Below are 21,581 nucleotides of genomic sequence, written 5' to 3'. Positions count from 1 at the left end.
ACCTCCGCCTCCTGGGCTCAAGCAATTCTCCTGCCTCAGCCTCCCAAGTAGCTGGTGTTACAGGTGCCCGCCACTGCCCCGGCTAATTTTTTGTGTTTTTAGTAGAGACCAGGTTTCACCATAGTGGCCAGTCTGGTCTCAAACTCCTGACCTTAGGTGATGCACCTGCCTTGGCCTCCCAAAGTGCTGGGATTGCAGGTGTGAGCCACCGCACCCGGCCTAATTTAATTTAGCATTCTTACATCATTCGTAGAATTCAGAAATCCAGCATTCCTGACAGGTGTTCATTCAACTTCTGCTTTAACCAGCCTTCTACATAGAATGCTCATTTCTCAATGAAAGTTTGTTTCAGTGGTGTACCACTCTGTAAGTTCTTGGTGTTAGAAGTATTTCCTTACTGGCCGGGCACGGTGGGTCATATCTGTAATCCTAGCACTGGGAGGCTGAGGCAGGCGGATCACCTGAGGTCAAGAGTTCGAGACCAGCCTGGCTAACATGGTGAAAACCCATTTGTACTAAAAATACAAAAAATTAGCCGTGCGTGGTGGTGTGTGCATGTAATCCCAGCTACTTGGAAGGCTGAGGCAGGAGAATGGCTTCAACCTGGGAGGCAGAGGTTGCAGTGAGCTGAGATTGCGCCCTTGCACTCCAGCTTGGGCAACAAGAGTGAAACTCTGTCTCAATAAATAAATAATTAAAAAAAATAAAAATACAAAAATTAGCTGAGAGTAGTGGTGCATGCCTCTAATCTCAGTTACAGGGAGGCTGAGGCAGGAGAATTGCTGGAACCCAGGAGACAGATGCTGCAATGAGCTGAGATTTCGCCACTACACTCCAGCCTGGGTGACAGAGCGAGACTTTGTCTTTAAAAAAAAAAAAAAAAAAAAGTGTATCCTTACCACCACTGTTTAATACTCTTCGTTTTCTGGAACAACATAGACTCCTGCTGCATGAGTGTGCTTTCAGCGTTTGAAGTTAGCTGCTATGGATCAGCTATGGATTGTAGTATATGTTCTCCTTTTAAAAATTGAGGAAACTTTTGCTTACTATCTTTTCTGTCTCTTGGGGATTTCACTAGCTAACAATACTTGGTTAAATTTGTAGAGGGCAAATAGGAGACAGCTGCCTACTACTGTGGGCAAAGTCGAAACTGCTAATTGTCTAATTGAACAGAGAATGTGGGGGTTGGGAACTTGAAATAATACCTAGAAAAACTTAAAGGTTATGGAAAGTTGAGAGGAAAATAAATCTTTTGTCTTTGCAAAAATTTATATAGTACTCTAGAAGTGATTTATTTGGCCTAAATACATAAAGCATAGCTAGGTGCTCCAAACTACTTTCGTTATTTTGGGCTTCATTTTTAAGTATTTTCTCCCAGTATAGAGATCTCCTTATTTGAGAATAGGAGTTATGTAGCTTTCCTGGATAGCCAAATTAGTTTTTTTCACATGTTGTTTCCTTCTAATCTCTCTTCTGACTATTTATAATTGTCTAGTTGAAGAATTTGGGGTTTTTTTTTTTTTTTTTGGAGTTTATCATCTCTTGCTATTTATTTTTAATTGCATAATTAAAATTTTTTTCTTAAATTTTTTATTTATGGCATTTGTTGGCTATAACAATAAAGAAGCAAAGCTCAGGAGGACATCTATCTTGGATAACCCTCTTCTGGCACCCTAATGGCACTGTACTGAACTTAATTTAAAAAATCCATTTCAAGAAAATAACTTTGGTGGTGATGAAAAACTCTTTGGGAAGAATGGAAGATCTAGATGTACTGCAGTTCAGCAACATAATAATCTGATTGGAAAAAGGAAAGGAGGAAAACAGCAGCAAGCAGAGGCAGAACTGCAATGTAACAACAGCTGGAAACCCCAGAATGACATTCTAAGGGGGGGGTTGTTAAGGTACAAATGATTTTTTCTGGGATTTAAGACCTTAGGTAAGTTATTTAAGTGTGTCTTTCAGTTTACAGTTAGGTGAAATATGACTGATAATAGTGCGTTCCTGATAGGGTTAGCTACCTTTTAGTTTAAATTTGAATGTCTGTTAAATAGTAAATACTGTCAACTATTAAAAGCAATAAAGAAACAGGAAATAGAGTGAGACTGGATAACACTTGTTGGGATAATTATTTCCCAGTACCACATGACCCTGACATCTGCTACTGGGATAGAGAGGTATGGTCACACCTCTCTATCCCGTGATTCTCCCTTGAAGACTCCGGGTAATCTGGGAAATGGCCGGATTTTTATCTTGCTCACATATGTGCTATAAATGGATTTTTAAATATACTTAGGATACTCAGTAGCTGAAAAGAAACTCTAAATTTAATTTCAAGATAGAAAGGATCTAAGAGGGCAGGTTTGTGTTATCAACATTTTAGGGTTGTAGGCTTTTGATGGAAGATACTTTTTTTTTTTTTTTTTTTTGAGACAGTTTCGCTCTTGTTGCCCAGGCTGGAGTGCAGTGGTGCGATCTCGGCTCACTTCAACCTCTGCCTCCCGGGTTCAAGCGATTCTCCTGCCTCAGCCTCTTGCGTAGCCAGGATTGCAGGCATATGCCACCACACCCGGCTGATTTTGTATTTTTAATAAGGATAGGGTTTCTCCATATTGGTCAGACTGGTCTCAAATTCCTGACCTCGGGTGATCCGCCTGCCTCGGCCTCCCAAATTGCTGGGATTATAGGTGTGAGCCATTGCACCCGGCCTGAAGATACATTTTATGCTAGGAAAATGGTTTTATTCTCCAGGAAAAATGCTTAACATTTATTTAACGTGTTTCATGAGCAGTTGACCAATTTATCGTTACCACTACGGTGTGTTAGCCATGTTCCAGCGTAGGAAAGAGTAAAACTGTGTCTGTCTGGAGCCCTTTATTACTCCTGTCTTTACCACTCTGTTCTTGGTGTAATATTGGATCTGTCAATGTGACAAGCCATTGCTTGTGTATTCATGTAGTTCATGCCGTAAATTTTAACACCAGTGGACAAATTTTCTAGTTGGACTTAATGTAAGCCATTTCATAGGAATGTCACTTCATAGGAAGTGACAATAGGAATAAAGCCACTTAAGACAGCATTATTTGTCTCTTGACAAATAATGACAGCATTGTTAGTCTATGCTTTCAAAGATAAGGCACATTGTATTTGGAGAAATATAGATACCATATTCTTTTCCTTATCATGGAAGGCCACTTAGGAGTGAGCTAAGACTGCAAGCTATAGTAATCTTTATAGCTATAGTAATAGCTCCTTTCATTTTGAAAAGTAGAAAATTAGACCAATTGATTGTCCTAAGAGACTTTCCGTTTCTAATACACATTTTGACATTTACCACTTAGTTTAACTTCTGAGGTGTCAGCTAAGAATGCAAGATTTAACAAAAGTACTACTTATAAATGCAAAGTACTACTTATAAATGCAAGTACTACTCATCTTGCATTTATAAGTAGTACTTTTGTTAAATCTTGCATTCTTTCCCTCTCTTTTGTTAAGTCTTACATTCTTTCCCTCTCTCACGACTCCTCTTCAAAGATGATAACCGATCATAAATGGGTCTTCTCTTTATGAAATAGTTACTAAGTTAAATAGATTTATAAGCTTGTCTAGAAACCTAACCACAATTCAACAAGTTTTCTGTTGAAAACTGTAAACAACTTATCTCCAAATTAAAGTTGCCATATAATAGTTTTTAAGGTCACTAATCATATCATGTGTTTGATGTAGAATAATTTATTTCCAGGTTCTGCTGGGCTATGACAAGGCAATTACAGTATATTTGAATGAGATGAGTGTTTCTCAAACTTGCACGTCAGAATCACCCAGAAGACTGGATAAACTACACAATTTGTTGGGTTCCCCCAACCCTCACTGAGTTTCTGATTCAGTAGGTCTGGGGCAGTGTCTGAGAATTTGTGTTTCTAACAAGTTGCCAGCCGATGCTGATATTGCTGGTTTGGGGCCCACAGTTTTGGGAATCACTGACCTAGACCAACACAGGGTCTCTGCTCTGCAGGGGTCTGATTATATATAATAGCAAAACAAAGTCCCTAACAGCTCAGATTCCATGGTGATAAAGTCTTCTGTATACCTTAATTGCCAGGAGATCAGGAGATACTATATTTTACTGATGAGGGAAAAACTAGTGTTTTTTAATTAAGTTTTTATTGTCATCTTGCAGTTTTCTTAGTTTTGGTATTTCCTCAGGTGAATGCTGTTTCTTAGAAACTTTGATCAGACTTAGGATGCTCCTTTCTGAAGGCTTGGGCAAGGACAGGGTATAGGATATTTGTAACAGTGTAGAAAGTGTTAACAGCCATGGAAGAACATGTATAATGCTATGATGAAACTTTCTTTTTTTTATTGTGATTAGAAAAATGTTATATGGATGATCTGTAGCTTTTTTTGGTCTCATTCTGTCGCCCAGGCTGGAGTGTGGTGGTGCGATCACTACTCATTGCAGCCTCAACCTCTGCAGGCTCAGTGATCCTCCCACCTGCACCTCCTGGGACTGCAGGCACGTGCCACCATGCCTGGCTAATTTTTGTATTTTTTGCAGAGACAGGGATTTGCCATGTTGCCCGGGCTTAAACTCCTACTTCTGAGCTTAGATGATTTGCTCACCTTGGTGTCTGGAAGTGCTAGGATTGTAGGCGTGAATCACTGTGCCTGGCCAAGACCTATAGTAACTGTACCTTTTTTAAATTTTATTTTGAGATAGAGTCTCACTTTGTTGCCCAGGCTGGAGTGCAAAAGAGTGATCTCTGTTCACTGCAACCTTTGCCTCCCAGTTTCAAGTGATTCTCGTGCCTCAGCCTCCCAGGTAACTGGGATTACAGGTTTGCGCCACCATGCCTCACTAATTTCATATTTTTAGTAGAGACGAGGTTTTGTTATGTTGGCCAAGGTGGTCTTGAACTCCTTACCTCACACAATCCACCTGCCTTGGCCTCCCAAAGTACTGGGATTATGGGCGTGAGCCATGGCGTCCAGCCCTGTACCATTGATTTACTATATTTTTTTGATTGGGTAATTCAGGAACTATGGTCTGCTCTTTGAAAATTCTGTTAAAGATTTCAGTTACGATTTACATACTTCTTTCCTTACAGTAAACGCAGTCCATCTTTTAAAAATCTCAATTCTTGAATTGAAATGCTAGAAACATATTAACGGTAATACTAAATCAGAGTAAATAGGCACTTGAGCTTTAATAAAATGCATAGTTTTTTTTTGAAGACAAGATATTGCACTATCACCCAGGCTGGAGTGCAGTCATGCTCATTGGGAGTTCCAACTCCTGGTCTCGTGATCCTCCTGTCTCAGCCTCCCAGGTAGTTAGGACTATAGCACTAAGTTTAAGAATTTCTTTGTCTGGATAATTTTTAAATTTTTTGTAGAGACAAAGTCTCGCTATGTTGTCCAGGCTGGTCTTTAACTCCTGGCCTCAAGTGATCCTCCTGTCTTGGCCTTCCAAAGTGCTGGGATTGCAGACGTGAGCAACCATGCCTGGCCATAGTACATAGATCTTTATTTTGGCCATGTGGAGTTCTTTTTTCATACTTTCTTTTGTCAGAATGTTCTGTGAAGATGTGTACTATGAAGCTGAGTTTCACATACTGGCTGTTTTCCTTTCTTTTCATTTCCCCTTTAACCTTGTTCCAGTTACTGCCTTGTAACAGATTAATCTCAGACTTTAAGGAATTAAAACCATGATTTTCTTAAGCACAAAGATTCTGCCTATCAGGGATTCATACAAGGCACACAGGAGTTTTGATGTTTCTGTTCGATGACACTGGGGGCCTCATGTGGGAAGACTGACTTGTTCATTCATTTGCGTCTTGGACTAAAATGAGTAGAACCACAGGGATTGCTGATCAGAAGCTGTGAGGCCTCTCTTCATGGCATGGCTTCCTTATGACATGGCAATCTCAGAGTTACTATATTTGTATGATGGCTGAAAGTTCCAAACACAAGTGTTTGGGTTGCCAGCAAATAAGGCAGAGATGGATTGCTTTTATGACTCAGCCTTGGAAATCGTACAGCATCATTTATATAGTACTCTTGGTTGAAGCTTACTCAGGTACAATGGCAGGGGAAGTGGACTAGTTGTTGATTGAGTAGTGCCAGGGTCACACTGTAGAACAGTATGTGAGACTGCAGATTTTATAGCTATCTTTGGAAAATGTAATCTGCCATAGCTCTCGGTTTGGATGAATTCTAAATTTGCTATTATATAGAAAATTGGAGATTTTCTAATATAGGATAGCTTGTCCTATAATAGGACAGTGTAGGTTCATAATCAAGGATTGTTACTGGTGAGAGTCCTGACAATGTACTGAAGGCTGTCAATCTTAATTTTATATAACATGGAATTCTAATTGTTTTCATTATACAAACTTCACTGCACAGTAGTTAAGTGTATAAAACAAAGCAAAAGGAAAGCAGCTCCACCTATAATTTTACCACTCATGTACCATTCTTACTCTTTTTTAAAAATCTTTTTATGTTTATTTTCATCTCTATACAAGCATTTTTTAGGAATTTGATTCTACATCCATTTTGGCTGCATACATAAACTCTACCCTATGAGTGATGTATGGTGTATTTCTAGATTTAGTAACAATTTCCTTGAAAAATATACAATACTATAGAAAAAGGAAGATAATAAATTGCCAGTTATAAGTTAATAGTGCTTTTTCTTTTGTTCAGTATTAATGAACTGTGTACTAGAACTGAACTTTAGGCCCTCCTATTTGCATATTTTCTGTTGGTATATTTTTAAATAGAGGGATTGTGATTATAATACTTATTTTGGAATATCCTAAGTCATAAATTCAAATCTTGTTTAGTTTTTTCTTTTGTTTTTTAGATGGAGTCTTGCTATTTCCCAGCCTGGAGTGCAGTGGTGCGATTCTCCTGCCTCAGCTTTCCCAATAGCTGGGATTACAGGCGTGTGCCACCACACCCAGCTAATTTTTGTGTTTTTAGTTAGAGACAGGGTTTCACCTTGTTGGCCAGGCTGGTCTCAAATTCCTGACTGCGTTATCCACCAGCCTCAACCTCCCAAAGTGCTGGGATTATAGGCGTGAGGCCCCACACCTGGCCTAGTTTTTTATTTCTTAAAAGGAAAATAGCCTACCCTTTAAAAAAACAAAACTTTTTATTTTAAAACTTTCTTTTTTTAGCTTCCCAAGCTTGTGAGTCTTCCCTCTTTAAAAAGAGGATGAACAATCTGTTGATCTTCCGAGTATTGTGAGATAGTTGGACATATCTTTTGCCCTGGGGTCAGGTCTGTTGTATCAGGGCAAAAAACCTTTTTTTTTTGTTTTCCTCAAGTCATTAGACTGAAATTTTATACCTGTTTATTTGGAGGCTTAGAAATTTTTGTGAAGTAGTTCATCTAAGAATAAAATTGGATACTTTTGAAAGCTTTTAATATTTTAATGATTATCTTGGTTTTATTTACCTCCGGTGTTACTAAAGAATTGTGGTAGGCTTTTCAATTTGGGGTTGAATGGCCAGGCAAGTTGACATTTGTTTCTGATATAAAGAAAATATTTGACCTAAAAAAAAAAAAAACTATTATCATTACTTTTAAACTGGCTTCTGTGGTTTTTGAATGCCCTTTATTAGAATTTAACTTTGCCGGCTGGGCACGGTGGCTCATGCCTGTACAATCCCAGCACTTTGGGAGGCCAAGATGGGGGAGATCACCTGAGGTCAGGAGTTCGAGACCAGCCTGGCCAACATGTGAAACCTTGTCTCTACTAAAAATACAAAAATTAGCCGGACATGATGGCAGGCACCTGTAATCCAAGCTTCTCGGGAGGCTGAGGCAGGAGAATCACTTGAACCTGGGAGGCAGAGGCTGTGGTGAGCCGAGATCCTGCCACTTCACTCCAGTCTGGGTGACAGAGTGAGACTCTGTCTCAAAAAAAAAGAATTTAACTTTGTATTTCGTTTCACAGTTTTATGGGTAAGGAACTATGTATGTTCATAATTTATTGGGATTATTTTGGGTATTATTCCCCTTACTTTAGATTTCTTCTCATTCCCTGTCCTCTGACCTTTACAATAATAACAGCTCATGATTGTTTTGCATTACCTGAATATTTGTGGGGTCCTACTTAATAGTAGTAGCCTGGAAAACCTGCAAAGTTTTAATTTTAGCAAGAAAGTATGATCTTAAACCAGATCAGATGTTAGTTTTCTTTCCTCACCCTTGAACTAACAGCAAAGCTGTTACTTTGTGTAGTATAGTGATGTGGTAGCTATCTTGTTGTTCAAGATAGATGAAGTTACATTAAAGACAATATGGCTGTGAGTTTATTCAGGAAAAAAATACTCTTTCTTTTTTTTTGAGACAGGGTCTCACTCTGTCACCCAGGCTGGAGTACAGTGGCATTATTTCAGCTGACTGCAAACTCCACCTCCATGGTTCAAGTGATCCTCCCACCTCAGCCTCCTGAGTAGCTGGGACTATAGGCTAACACCACCATACCCAGCTAATTTTTGTATTTTTTGGTAGAGATGGAGTTTTATCATGTTGACCAGGCAGGTCTTAAACTCCTAATCTCAAGTGATCCACCTGCCTTGGCCTTCCAAAGACTCTTATATCCCCTAGTCACATGAATTCTTTTTCTGGGGAGAGGGAGAGACTGAAGTTTAACTTGATAAATGTCTGATAGCTCACTTGAGTCTAAGCAGGATCGTAACCAAATTGTGGCCCTTTACCCATGTGGGTAGGAGCCATATGTGTAGTCCATCTAATACTCTTTTTTGATTAATCTGAAGAGTGAGTAATGTTGTATCATTGGTTTACAGTACAGTCTTTAATGTCATTCAGCAATAGCTGGAGTATATGTAAAAAGTTTTATGTACTTAGTCTGGGCGCGGTGGCTCACACCTGTAATTCCAGCACTTTCGGAGGCTGAGGCAGGTAGATCTCCTGAGGTCAGGAGTTCGAGACCAACATGGCCACATTTTGAAGCCTGTCTCTACCAAAAAATACGAAAAAATTAGCCAGGCTTGGTGGTGGGTGCCTTTAATCCCAGCTACTCTGGGGGCTAAGGCAGTAGGATAGCTTGAACCTGGGAGGTAGAGGTTGCGTTGAGACGAGATTGCACCACTGCACTCTAGCCTGGGTGACAAGAGTGAAACTCCATCTCAAAAAAAAAAAAAAAAAAAATTATGTTGTTAAACTGAAGTATATCTAAAAAGTTGATTTAAGGCAAAATTTGAGACAAGCTAGAGGATTGTGTGGGTTTTGTCAAGCATGCTTAAGCTGGAATAGATGTTCAACATGGAATGTAATTCTTTTTGTTCTTTTAATACAGGGTAAACTTGATGATTACCAGGAACGAATGAACAAAGGGGAAAGGCTTAATCAAGATCAGCTGGTAAAGATGTTATATTTTTATTTAAGACCTAATGCTATTTTAAACAAAAGAATTCTTTTTTTTTTTTTTTTTTTTTTTGTCTAGTAAAGTTGGGTTTTGTCTTTGTCATTTTAGGATGCCGTTTCTAAGTACCAGGAAGTCACAAATAATTTGGAGTTTGCAAAAGAATTACAGAGGAGTTTCATGGCACTAAGTCAAGATGTAAGTAGAAGAAAGTATACATATTTATGAAATACTTTTGTTATTTCTTTGGGTTTTAGTCCTTCTATTACTATTGATAAGTGCTCTTCAAGGCGATAGAGTTGTATCCAGTTATAAAGATGCCTTTGCATTCTGTAAAGTTTAGTGTAACACCTGAAAGATGTCTTTTAAAAATACTGAGTTTGAAGCTAGGAGGGCGGTGGCATGTGCCTGTAGCCCTAGCTCCTCGATAGGCGGAGGCCAGGAGTTTAAGACTGCAGTGCATATGACTGTGCTTGTGAATAGCCACTGCACTTCAGCCTGGGCTACATGAGAAAACCCCATCTCTTAAAAAAGATATTAAGTTTAAAACATTTTTAAAAAGGACTGAGTTTGAGATTTGACGAACATGTATAGTAGCTGTGCTAAAGGTCTTATTGGTTTAAAATGTTAAGCTTTGCAAATACATGTAAATGAGCTAGTCATTAGATATAAATAAATAAATTTTTTAATTTATCATGTTCCTTATGTCTAATAACTAACAATTTAACTGTCAGAAAATGAAGCTTGTTTATATAATTGGTAATCATTCTCTGCTTTAGCAATCTTTTTTTTTTTTGAGATGGAGTTTCGCTCTTGTTACCCAGGCTGGAGTGCAATGGCGCGATCTCGGCTCACCGCAACCTCCGCCTCCTGGGTTCAGGCAATTCTCCTGCCTCAGCCTCCTGAGTAGCTGGGATTACAGGCACACGCCACCATGCCCAGCTAATTTTTTGTATTTTTAGTAGAGACGGGGTTTCACCATGTTGACCAGGATGGTCTCGATCTCTTGACCTCGTGATCCACCCGCCTCGGCCTCCCAAAGTGCTGGGATTACAGGCGTGAGCCACCGTGCCTGGCAGCAATCTTAAGGGATATGGCAAATGTGCTCTTATGTCAGCACTTGATCCAACGTAATAGTGGGTTTTTCATGTGACAAAAACCTTTGGGAATAAGGACAAAAGTTAAATGCAAGCAAAGTCAGATAATTTGTTGAGGCCAGAAAATTAAGCCATCTGAATAAGTGTCAGCTTCTTTGGAGAAGACTAATAACATTGAAATACGGGAATATACTATATAATGATGTTTCAATCAACTGTGGGCCACATATATGATGGTAGTCCCATTAGAATATAATAACTATTATTTCTGTACCTATTATGTTTAGATATATAAATGCTACTGTATTATAATTGCCTACAGTAGTCAGTATAGTAACATGCTGTACACATTTGTAGCCTAGGAGTTATATGCTATACCATATGGCCTAGGTGTGTAGTAGGTTGTACTATCTAGGTTGTGTAAGTACACTCCATGTTTGCACAATGATGAAATTCCCTGCTGACATATTTCTCAGAATGTATCCTTGTTTGTTAAGCAATGAGTGAATGTATAAAGTTGCCTCTAATTTGTTGAAACAAAAAACAAGTTTATTATATGAGACAATGCAGTATAGGGATGAAGAGATCTGATTCTAGAAGGAGACTGCCGAGTTGAATCCTAATTTTGTGACTTAGTAGTATGACCATGGATGAGTTGCTTAATTTCACTGTTTTTGTATTAGTCATGATTCTCCAGAGAAACAGAACCAATAGGTTAGAAAAATGAGGCTGATGGGCAGAGGCCATTACAATGCCTCTGTTTTCTAATCTGTAATATGGTGATAATAATTTCATCTACCTCACAGGGTTGTGCTTAGAACAGTATTTGATGCATAACTAATATATTTCAAGCACTTATTTTTTTTTTTTCTTTTAGAGACAGAGTCTTGCTCTGTTGCACAGGCTGGAGTGCAGTGGTGTGATCTCAGTTCACTGCAGCCTTCACCTCCCAGCTTCAACTGATTATCCTGCCTCAGCCTCCCGAGTAACTGGGACTATAGACCTCAGTTACCATGCCTGCCTAATTTGTGTATTTTTAGTAGGGACAGGGTTTCACCATGTTGGCCAGGCTGGTCTCAAACTCCTGACCTCAGGTGATCCGTCTGCCTCAGCCTCCCAAAGTGTTGGGATTACAGGCATGAGGCAACGTGCCTGGCTTCAAGTACTTAATCTTAGAATTACTTATTATAGTTGATTAGGGAAGGAAAATCTTTGCCTGACAGAAAAACTAATTTAATTTTGTACCTAGTGTCTTAGTCAACTTTGTGTTACTCTAATGGAATGCCTGAGACTGGATATGTATGTAAAGAACAGAAATTTGTTTCTCACACTTCTGGATGCTGGAAAGTCCGAGATCAGGATACTAGCATCTTGCTGCATTACTATGTCCTCACCTGGTGGTTGAAGGCTTAAGGGCAAGAGAGAGTGATCACACTCCTGCAAGCTCTTTTTATAGTAGTAGTAATTCATTCTAGATAGCTTCCAAAAGGCCCAGGCTCCCAACACTATTGCATTGGGAAGATTAAGTTTCCAACACTTGAATTTTAGGGGATGCATTCAGACCGTAGCACCAAAGTAGGGATTTATTCCACTTAGTTTGATGAACCCTGCCCAATTTCTTTTTCTTGCTTTTTTGAAATAGAAGCAGGATTGCTATGCAGTTTAATGTAACATCTATTTTGGAAGTTACTATCACTGTGTAATGAAAATACCTGTATCCTTTTTTGCTTCTCTTGTAACACTTTGATATTTTCAGGACTTTTCTCTGAGCTTTGACTTCATTAGTAGAGCTTTTATCTATCTTTGATCCTTCAGTATACTTTCCACAATTATTAAACGAACTTTGTTTGCATTCAAGAACTTCTTTAGTCTGGCTCAGGCCTACCTTTTCACCTTCTTCCTTCTTGAGCTCTTCATTTCATCCAGAATAGCTTTCTTTCTTTATTTTACTTAACTTCCTTTTACATTCCTGCCCCTTTCCTATGTTTCCCGCCTCCAGTTACCTATAAAGACCTTCCTGGGCAGCATGTGGTGGCCAGCGCCTGTAATCCCAGCACTTTGGGAGGCCAAGGCAGGTAGATCGCCTGAGGCCAGGAGTTTGAGACCAGCCTGGCCAACATAGTGAAACCCCATCTCTACTAAAAATACAAAAATTGGGCATGATGGCATGCACCTGTAATCCCAGGAGGCTGAGGCAGGAGAACTGCTTGAACTTGGGAGGTGGAGGTGTCATTGAGCCAAGATCTCCTTGCCACACTGCACTCCTCAGCAGCAGAGTGAGACAGGAAAAAAAAAAAAAAAAAAAAGGAAAGACCTTCCTGGTTGGGCATGGTGGCTCATACCTGTAATCCTATTATTTTGGGAGGCTAAGGTGAGAGGATTGTTTGAAGCCGGGAGTTCAAGACCAGCCTTGGAAACATAGACCTTGCCTCAAATTTTTTAAAAGTATTTTTAAAAAAAGAACACTTGGCGGCTGGGTGCTGTGCCTCATGCCTGTAATCCCAGCACTTTGGGAGGCTGAGGTGGGTAGATCACTTGAGGTCAGGAGTTCAAGACCAGCCTGACCAACACAGAGAACTAATAATAATACAAAAATGTATCTACTAAATGTCTCTGCTAATAATACAAAAATGCCGGGCATGGTGGCACATGCTTGTAATCCCAGCTACTCAGAAGGCTGAGGCACGAGAATCACTTGAACCTGGGAGGCGGAGGTTGCAGTGAGCCGAGATCGCACCATTGGACTCCAGCCTGGGCAACAAGAGGGAAACTCTGTCTCACTCTTTCGCCCAGGCTGGAATGCAGTAGCCTCATTTCAGCTTACTGCAGCTATCACTTGCCATTTAATGCTAAGATATTATTTATTCTGCACACTGTATTACCATTACAGATTTGTCTTGTTATTGTGGCCTTCATCATTCCTCCCACGTCTGCTTCCCCATTTTTGGTTTTCTGTGTCTTGGTTCATCTGAGTGAGGCTTGAGAAAGAGGGAACAAGTGGAAAGTAAAACACTGCCATGGCTGTTTTCTCTGTCCTCAACTAGATATTAGATATGAGAGAGAGGGAGAGAAATAATAGAGTTTGACTGATGCCTTCCTTTCAGCCTTTCCAGGGAAGAAAAGAAGAATGTGGAAAAAAATACGTTCATACTTAGCTTTATCTGTTTTTCTCCACCAGCATCATCTTATTCATAAAAACAAACTAGGTACTCTTTTAAGTAAGACGGAATGTCTGAGACTGGCAGTGGATTATGTGGGGCAAAGGGGCAGTTGTGGTGTTTTGGCATTTCCTTGTGAGTCATGAGTAGATACCTAAAGTTAGAACTTTGGGTCGTTTGTCCATAGAGGAGCTAGATTGGGGTGAGATTTTTATTGTTGCTGTGGTTGGGTTTCTTTTTTAATTGGCCCAAGCCTTTAAATTTCTCTATAATTTCCAAATTCATAAAATTTTTACTTTTTATACTAATGATGAAAAACTTCAGACATATATATCTAACTAAAGAAAACAATACAGTGAAACTGTTTTTACCTGTACCCAGCTTCTGTATTTATCATCTCATGGTCAGTCGTATTTCACATAAATCTACATTTATTTCCTGTCTCCCTTTGCCCTCTAGATTATTTTGAAACAGGCCCCAAACACGTTGTTTCATGAGTAACATTTTAGTAGTTAAAATACCTTCTAGGGAAAGAGCTGTTACAAATTTTTAATAATTGCTTAAAATAGATTATGTTTAAAACTATATTTGTAAGTCAGGAATCATCCTTCTGTGTATTGGGGTCATATCTCACTCATTGAGTAAAACATGTCTTATTTAAGCTGGACCTGAAATGGATTGAACTAAGTTTTGGTGTCATATGTTTATATTGTTTTGCAGATTCAGAAAACAATAAAGAAGACAGCACGTCGGGAGCAGCTGATGAGAGAAGAAGCTGAACAGAAACGTTTAAAAACTGTACTTGAGCTACAGTATGTTTTGGACAAACTGGGAGATGATGAAGTGCGAACTGACCTGAAACAAGGTTTGAATGGAGTGCCAATATTGTCCGAAGAGGAATTGTCATTGTTGGATGAATTCTATAAGTTAGTAGACCCTGAACGGGACATGAGCTTGAGGTATAGTGGTATTTGATAATAGAAACTTCTGAATATTGCTTTAAGTTGACAACTGAAAGGTTATTAATTAGCTTTTTACTATTAAAAGGTTGAATGAACAGTATGAACATGCCTCCATTCACCTGTGGGACCTGCTGGAAGGGAAGGAAAAATCTGTATGTGGAACCACCTGTGAGTATCACTGATAACTTTGATTTCATAACTTAGAATCTTTAACAATTGGTTTTCCTATGTTCATAGTTCACTTGGGAGAAAATAGTTTTCCTAATTGTTTTTTTTTTTTTTTTTTTTTGGGACAGAGTCTCACTGTGTTGCCTAGGCTGGAGTACAGTGGCACAATCTCAGCTCACTGCAACCTCTGCCTCCTGGGTTCAAGTGATTCTCCCACCTCAGCCTCTCGAGTAGCTGGCATTATAGGCATGCACCATCATGTCTAGCTAACTTTTGTATTTTTAGTAGAGAGGGGTTTTGCCATGTTGGCCAGGCTGATGTCGAACACCTTACCTCAAGTGATTTGCCTACCAAGCCTCCCAATGTGCTGGGATTTACAGGCGTGAACCACTGCATCCAGCTAGTTTTCCTATTTAATACTGAAAAAAATTTGGAAGTGTATACATAACATCATCTACTATTTTTTGATTTATTTCCATTTTGTATATTTGTGCGTTTTCTCTGTAATGTGGAAATCAAAACACCGGCAAGAAACAACTAAAACTGTGAATATGATAGTCCTAGCTTCACATGGTCTTGCATGTAACTAAACTGTGTTTGAGGTGGACAGATTGACATCACATTGACTTTCTGGAGCTTTTGGTATTAGATGGACTGTTTGTTTTATGCCTGAAGTTTATGAAACAATTACCACATCTCATACATTCTACTCATGGTTATTGCCTTAGTCTTTTTTATTTTTTATTTTTTGAGATGGAGTCTTGCTCTATAACCCAGGCTGGAGTGCATTGCTGTCATCTCGCACGGCAACCTCCGCCTTCCGGGGCCCAGTTCAAGCAGTTCTCCTACCTCAGCCTCCCAAGTATCTGGGATTACAGGCGCGAGCCACCATGCCCAGCTAATTTTTGTATTTTTTCAGTAGAGACAGAGTTTTACTATGTTGGCCAGTCTGGTCTTGAACTCCTGACCTCATGATCCACTTGCTCGGCCTCCCAAAGTGCTGGGATTACAGGCGTGAGCCACCTCAGCTGGCCAAGTCTTTCTTTAGTTTGTCTTAAACATCTACTAATTTGGGGATGTTAATATTTTTTGATATTTAAAATATGCTGATACTTGGTCTCATTTTCTATGTGAGTTCCTTATTCTCAAACATGCAGCTATGAACTGATTTTTTAAAAAGGGGGCATTTAAGTTTCATTCTTTCAGTAAACTAGTAATTTTTCATTTTAACTTGTTAAATCAGAGAATAGATTCTTTGCCATTTATAAGGTTAAATTAGGAAGATAAGTTTTTGAATGTAAAATGAAAGTGTCTGTGTTTATGCTTTTTTAGCTGTTGGTTGAAAAGAAATCAGATTGGATTATAAGCTTTAATCAGCAAAACGGGATGAACTTTAATTGGCAAAATTTAGAAGAGTATATTTGCTTTAAGAAAATGGGTGCCAGTCCTTGTCTGCCTTTTCTTCATTTAAGAAATAATTTTCTTGGTTTGTTGACTTTTACTCTGGTCTATATTTCTTTGTAAAATATGTGTTTACCTTCTTGTTTTTAGTTCTGCAAGTTCTATATATATAAGCTTGTTAGCTTAAAAAGGTAGTTTTAGGTCAAGCTTCATCAGATTTTCATGAGCATTGTTGAAGAGTAACAAAGGTATTATAAAAACTTTTTTTTTTTTTTGAGACGGAGTTTCACTCATGTTACCCAGGCTGGAGTGCAATGGCGCGATCTCCGCCTCCTGGGTTCAGGCAATTCTCCTGCCTCGGCCTCCTGAGTAGCTGGGATTACAGGCACGCACCACCATGCCCAGCTAATTTTTTGTATTTTTAGTAGAGACGGGGTTTCACCATGTTGACCAGGATGGTCTCGATCTCTTGACCTCGTCTCGTGATCCACCCGCCTCGGCCTCCCAAAGTGCTGGGATTACAGGCTTGAGCCACCGCGCCCAGCCCTATAAAAACTTTTAAGCTTATAGCTTGTTTTCGGGTTATTTTCTATCCAATCTTGTTGCCACATCTTAGGAATGTAACACCTTTACAATGGAAAGGTAGTAATATACCCAAATTAGTGTTTTGATGTCCATTTGATTTGTATCTATAAGTTGTTGAAAACAGTTTTGAGTCAGGAATCTCTGAAGTGAAATAAGGAAAACGTGACGTGTTCATTATTGAAAGACTTGTTGGCAGTTTATTAGGATTAATTTTGTAATGCTTTGATATAATATGGTCCTTGAAATTTTATTTTTCTTTACAGTGACCTATAAGGAAGTGGCCCTATTAGATATCTATTAATAATATACAAGTCCAGGAAATTGAAAATAATAATTTTATACGTCTCCCCCTCTACCCTACACTTTCTCTTAACATCCTGGTACACCAAATTCTGATAATTTTTGTTTGTCTTTAAATATCTTTTGACTGTCTACTTCTCTTTCTCCTTTGCTTTTATGCCTTTTTCTTGTCTGATGCAGTTGCTCAACTGAGTCCACCCCTCTCCCTCTTTAAAATATTAAGTGGCGTCATCTCAGTTATATTTTACATAAGTTTGTCCTTAACTTCAAGGACATTCATGGTCTCGCTCTTAACCAGTTTTTCCAGCTACATCTTTCCCTGTGCTTTTTCTTTATCCCCTTCATTTCAGCCACAGTGGCTTCCTTTCCTTTTCTTGTATTTGATATCCTTTGTATAGGACTTCGTAATGCTGTTTCCTCTACCTTGAAACACTCTTTCCCTCTACTCTTCTAGATTTCAACTCTTGTAGCACTTACTAGGAGAGCCTTTTGTGGCCTCACTCTGATTGGGTGCAATCCATTGTACTCTGTGTAGTACTTTTCACAGATGTAAGTTTTTTGTATTTGTATTTGATATCATCTCTGTTAGACCATAAGGTAAATGAGGGGAGATATTGTGTCTTTACATACCTTTTTGTATTCCCATTGCCTAGCATATTGCCTAATGTAGATTAGGCACTGAATAAATACTTACTGAATGAGTAAATGTTAAATGATATCTTTTTCCCCCTATCTAATTTACTTGAAATACATAAAGTTCAGGCTGGGAGCGGTGGCTCACACCTGTAATCCCAGCCCTTTGGGAAGCCAAGGTGGGCAGATCACCTGAGGTCAGAAGTTCAAGACCAACCTGGGCAACATGGTGAAACCCTGTGTCTACTAAAAATACAAGAACTGACCGGACATGGTGGTGCACGCCTGTAATCTCAGCTACTTGGGAGACTGAGGAATGAGAATTGTTTGAATCTGGGAGGTGATGGTTGCAATGAGCTGAGATCATGCCACTGCACTCCAGCCTGGGTGACACAGCAAGACTGCATCTCAAACAAACAAAAAAGCCATAAAGTTTAATATAACTACATTCTTCTTGTTCCGTATCATTGCGTAATACATTTCTGTTCTTGGTGAAATTTAATTTTTTTATGTGTATATGTGTTTTAGTAACAGCTGTTTTTTAACCACAGTATTTTGTAGAATGTTGAATCTTTTTTAAGCCAGCCATCCTCAGATAAGTCTAACATAATTCATGTTCTTTTTAAAGATAAAGTTCTAAAGGAAATTGTCGAGCGTGTTTTTCAGTCAAACTACTTTGACAGCACCCACAACCACCAGAATGGGTTGTGTGAGGAAGAAGAGGCAGCCTCAGCACCTACAGTTGAAGACCAGGTAGCTGAAGCTGGTGAGTATTAGGTGGATATGAACTTTAGTTTAGGGTCCTCGTTTTATTTGATTTTGCTACAAGTTTAAGCGATACACTTACTTAGTTTTCATATATGTACAGTACACTAGATTTTATTATATATATATTTATATTTTTGAGAATTTCTTTATTATACTTTAAGTTCTGTGATACATGTGCAGAACTGAAGGTTCGTTACATAGGTATACACATGCCATGGTTGAAGTTTGTTGCATCCATCACCCTGTTATCTACATTTGGTGTTTCTCCTAATGCTATCCCTCCCCAATCCCCCTACCCCTGCTATCCCTCCCCTAGCCCCCCACTCACTAGATTTTATTTTTAAAGAGACTTTAAGCATGACAACATGTTAAGACAGATTAAGAGTAATTCCCAGAAGTATTCATTATCAGTCATTTGTCTTATTAGTCTTGATCACTATTAAAAACTGATAGTACTTTTGCAGTAGTATTGCAGGAGTATGGGTGAGGCCTACTGTTACAAGGATTTTCAAATAGGTTTTTGTATGAAATGCTCAGATTTGCTATTTACCATGCCAGTGCATTGGATTAATAGTATGAGTTTGTTTTGTTTTGTTTTAATCATGGGGACATTATAACTCGATGATCTTGAACTATAAATTCCTCCAAGGCAAGGAGTCTTTTCCAGTTAATTGTAAAATTAATTATATAGCTAGACACTTAACTGAATATTTTTATGATAACTCTTAAGTTGATGAGTAAAATTCTGAATACAAGGAAACATTGGAGTATAAATTTTGCAATGGTTATGAAAGCATGGGTTTTAGAATCAGGGTGCCTGGATTTAAATCTTGGCCTCAATACTTACTAGCTCTGTAACTTTGGGCAAGTTAGTAAAACTCTTATACCTCAGGTTCCCCATTTAGAAAATAAGTCAAGTGTGTATACAGTGCCTGGCACATGGTAAGCACTTAGTAACTGGTAACTAGTAGGTGGAAACTAGAAGGGAAGATTGCATATTGGTGGAATTAATAGTTGGAGATAAACATAAGACAATCTTTTTCTCTCCTCTTACACTTTACTAAGTAAGATTGTTAATCTGTATGCTGCTTTATCCTATTACTTATGAGACTAGAGAGTGATTTTAATATAGTAGCTCTTTATTTGCATTATACATTATCTGAAATAGCTATCATTGAACTTAAGTAATTCTGGAATAAATGGTAAAGAAAACTTTCTAAATATGTTTTTATGATATATATATATATAAAATACTGTTAATTAACTTTGTAAATAAGTTTAGATTATGTGATGGTGAACTATTTAGTTATTTGCAATTTTTTTTTTTTTTGAGATTTGTTGCCCAGGCTGGAGTGCAAGGGTGCTATCTTGGCTCATTGTAACCTCTGCCTCCCAGGTTCAAGCAATTCTCCTGCCTCAGCCTCCCAAGTAGCTGAGATTACAGGCATGTGCCACCATGCCACCCCTCCCAGCTAATTTTGTATTTTTAGTAGCGACAGGGTTTCACCGTGTTGGTCAGGCTAGTCTCGAACTCCTGACCACAGGTGATCTGCCCGCCTCAGCCTCCCAAAGTGCTGGGATTACAGGCGTGAGCCACTGTGCCAGCCTACTTATTTGGAATTTAAGTTGAATTTTTTTTTTTTTTTTTGGTGGAGCATTGGAGGCAGAGTCTAGCTCTGTTACGAAGGCTGGAGTGCAGTGGCATGATCTTGACTCACTGCAATTTCCACCTTCCAGGGTCAAGTGATTCAGTTGCCTTGGTCTTTCGAGTAGCTGGGATCACAGGTGCATGCCAGCACACCCAGTTGATTTTTGTATCTTTAGTAGAGATAGGGTTTCACTATATTGGCCAGGCTCATCTTGAACTCCTGACCTCAAGTGATACACCCGCATTGGCCTCCTGAGGTCCTGAGATGACAGGCGTGAGTCACTATGCCCAGCCTTAAGTTGAATACTTTTTATTTTGTTTTATTTTTATTTTTTTGGGAAGGGGTGGGGATAGGGGACTGACTCTGTGTTGCCCAGGCTGGAGTATAGTGGCATGATCTCTCAGCTTGCTACAACCTCTGCCTCCCCGGTTCAATTGATTCTCGTGCCTCAGCGTCCTGAGTAGCTGGGATTACAGGCTCACACCACCACGTCTGGCTAATTTTTCTATTTTTTAGTAGAGACACAGTTTCACCATGTTGGTTAGGCTGATCTCAATCTCCTGACCTCAGGTGATCCCCCTGCCTTGGCCTTCCAAAGTGCTGTGATTACAGGCGTGAGCCATGACGCCCGGCCTAGTTGAATTCTTAACTTTAAAAATAATTTCTTATACTTTATGGCATCGTTTCTAAAAATAGACTTTATTTTTATTTTTTGAGATGGAGTTTTGCATTTGTTTCCCAGGCTGGAGTGCAATGGCCTGATCTTGGCTCACTGTAACCTCTGCCTCCCGGGTTCAAGCGATTCTCTTGCCTCAGCCTCCTGAGTAGCTGGGATTTTAGGCATCTATCACCACACCCGGTTAATTTTTTTTTTTTTTTTTGAGACGGAGTTTCATTCTGTTGCCCAGGCTGGAGTGCAATATTCTCTGGCTCACTGCATCCTCCATCTCCTGGGTTCAAGTAGTTCTCCTGCCTCAGCATCCAGAATAGCTGGGATTTCAGGCATGCACCACTACACCTGGCTAATTTTTGTATGTTTAGTAGAGATGGGATTTCGCCATGTTGGTCAGTCTGGTCTCCATCTCCTGACCTCAAATGATCTGCCTGCCTTGGCCTCCCAAAGTGTTGGGATTACAGGCATGAGCCACTGTGCCTGGCCTAATTTTTTGTATTTTTAATAGAGACCGGGTTTCACCAGGGTGGTCTTGAACTCCTGATCTCAAGTGATCCACCCTCCTCAGCCTCCCAAAGTGCTTGGAATACAGGTGTGAGACATTGTGCCCGGCTGATTTTATTTTTTAGAGCAATTCTAGGTTCACAGCAAAACTGAACGGAAGGTATAGAGATTTCCCATTTACGTTCTATCCTCACAGATGCACAGCTTCCCTCGTTATCAGCATCACTCACCAGAGTGGTACATTTGTTAACAGTTGATAAACCTACACTGACACATCATTAT

General features: G+C 39.3%; 1 protein-coding gene across 3 annotated transcripts in view; it reads left to right on the top strand.

The window, feature by feature from the left end:
• The window catches only part of CAPRIN1 (cell cycle associated protein 1), a 51,714-nt gene that overhangs the window by 9,734 nt on the left and 20,399 nt on the right, over positions 1 to 21,581 (top strand). For 2 of the 3 annotated variants that reach the window (XM_032283608.1, XM_032283610.1), the window contains 5 exons: positions 9,336 to 9,398; positions 9,513 to 9,599; positions 14,377 to 14,615; positions 14,704 to 14,786; positions 18,334 to 18,471. In XM_032283608.1, coding sequence (XP_032139499.1) covers positions 9,336 to 9,398; positions 9,513 to 9,599; positions 14,377 to 14,615; positions 14,704 to 14,786; positions 18,334 to 18,471 — 610 coding nt within the window. Of the gene's footprint in view, positions 1 to 1,626; positions 1,940 to 9,335; positions 9,399 to 9,512; positions 9,600 to 14,376; positions 14,616 to 14,703; positions 14,787 to 18,333; positions 18,472 to 21,581 lie in introns of those variants that run through there. The other variant, XM_032283611.1, reaches the window with a different exon arrangement.

Source organism: Sapajus apella, unplaced genomic scaffold, assembly GCF_009761245.1.
Source record: "Sapajus apella isolate SASKATOON/1434 unplaced genomic scaffold, GSC_monkey_1.0 scaffold14, whole genome shotgun sequence".
NCBI lineage: Eukaryota > Metazoa > Chordata > Mammalia > Primates > Cebidae > Sapajus > Sapajus apella.
Note: the sequence above shows the minus strand (reverse complement) of the source record. Positions and strands in the feature narration are given on the sequence as shown.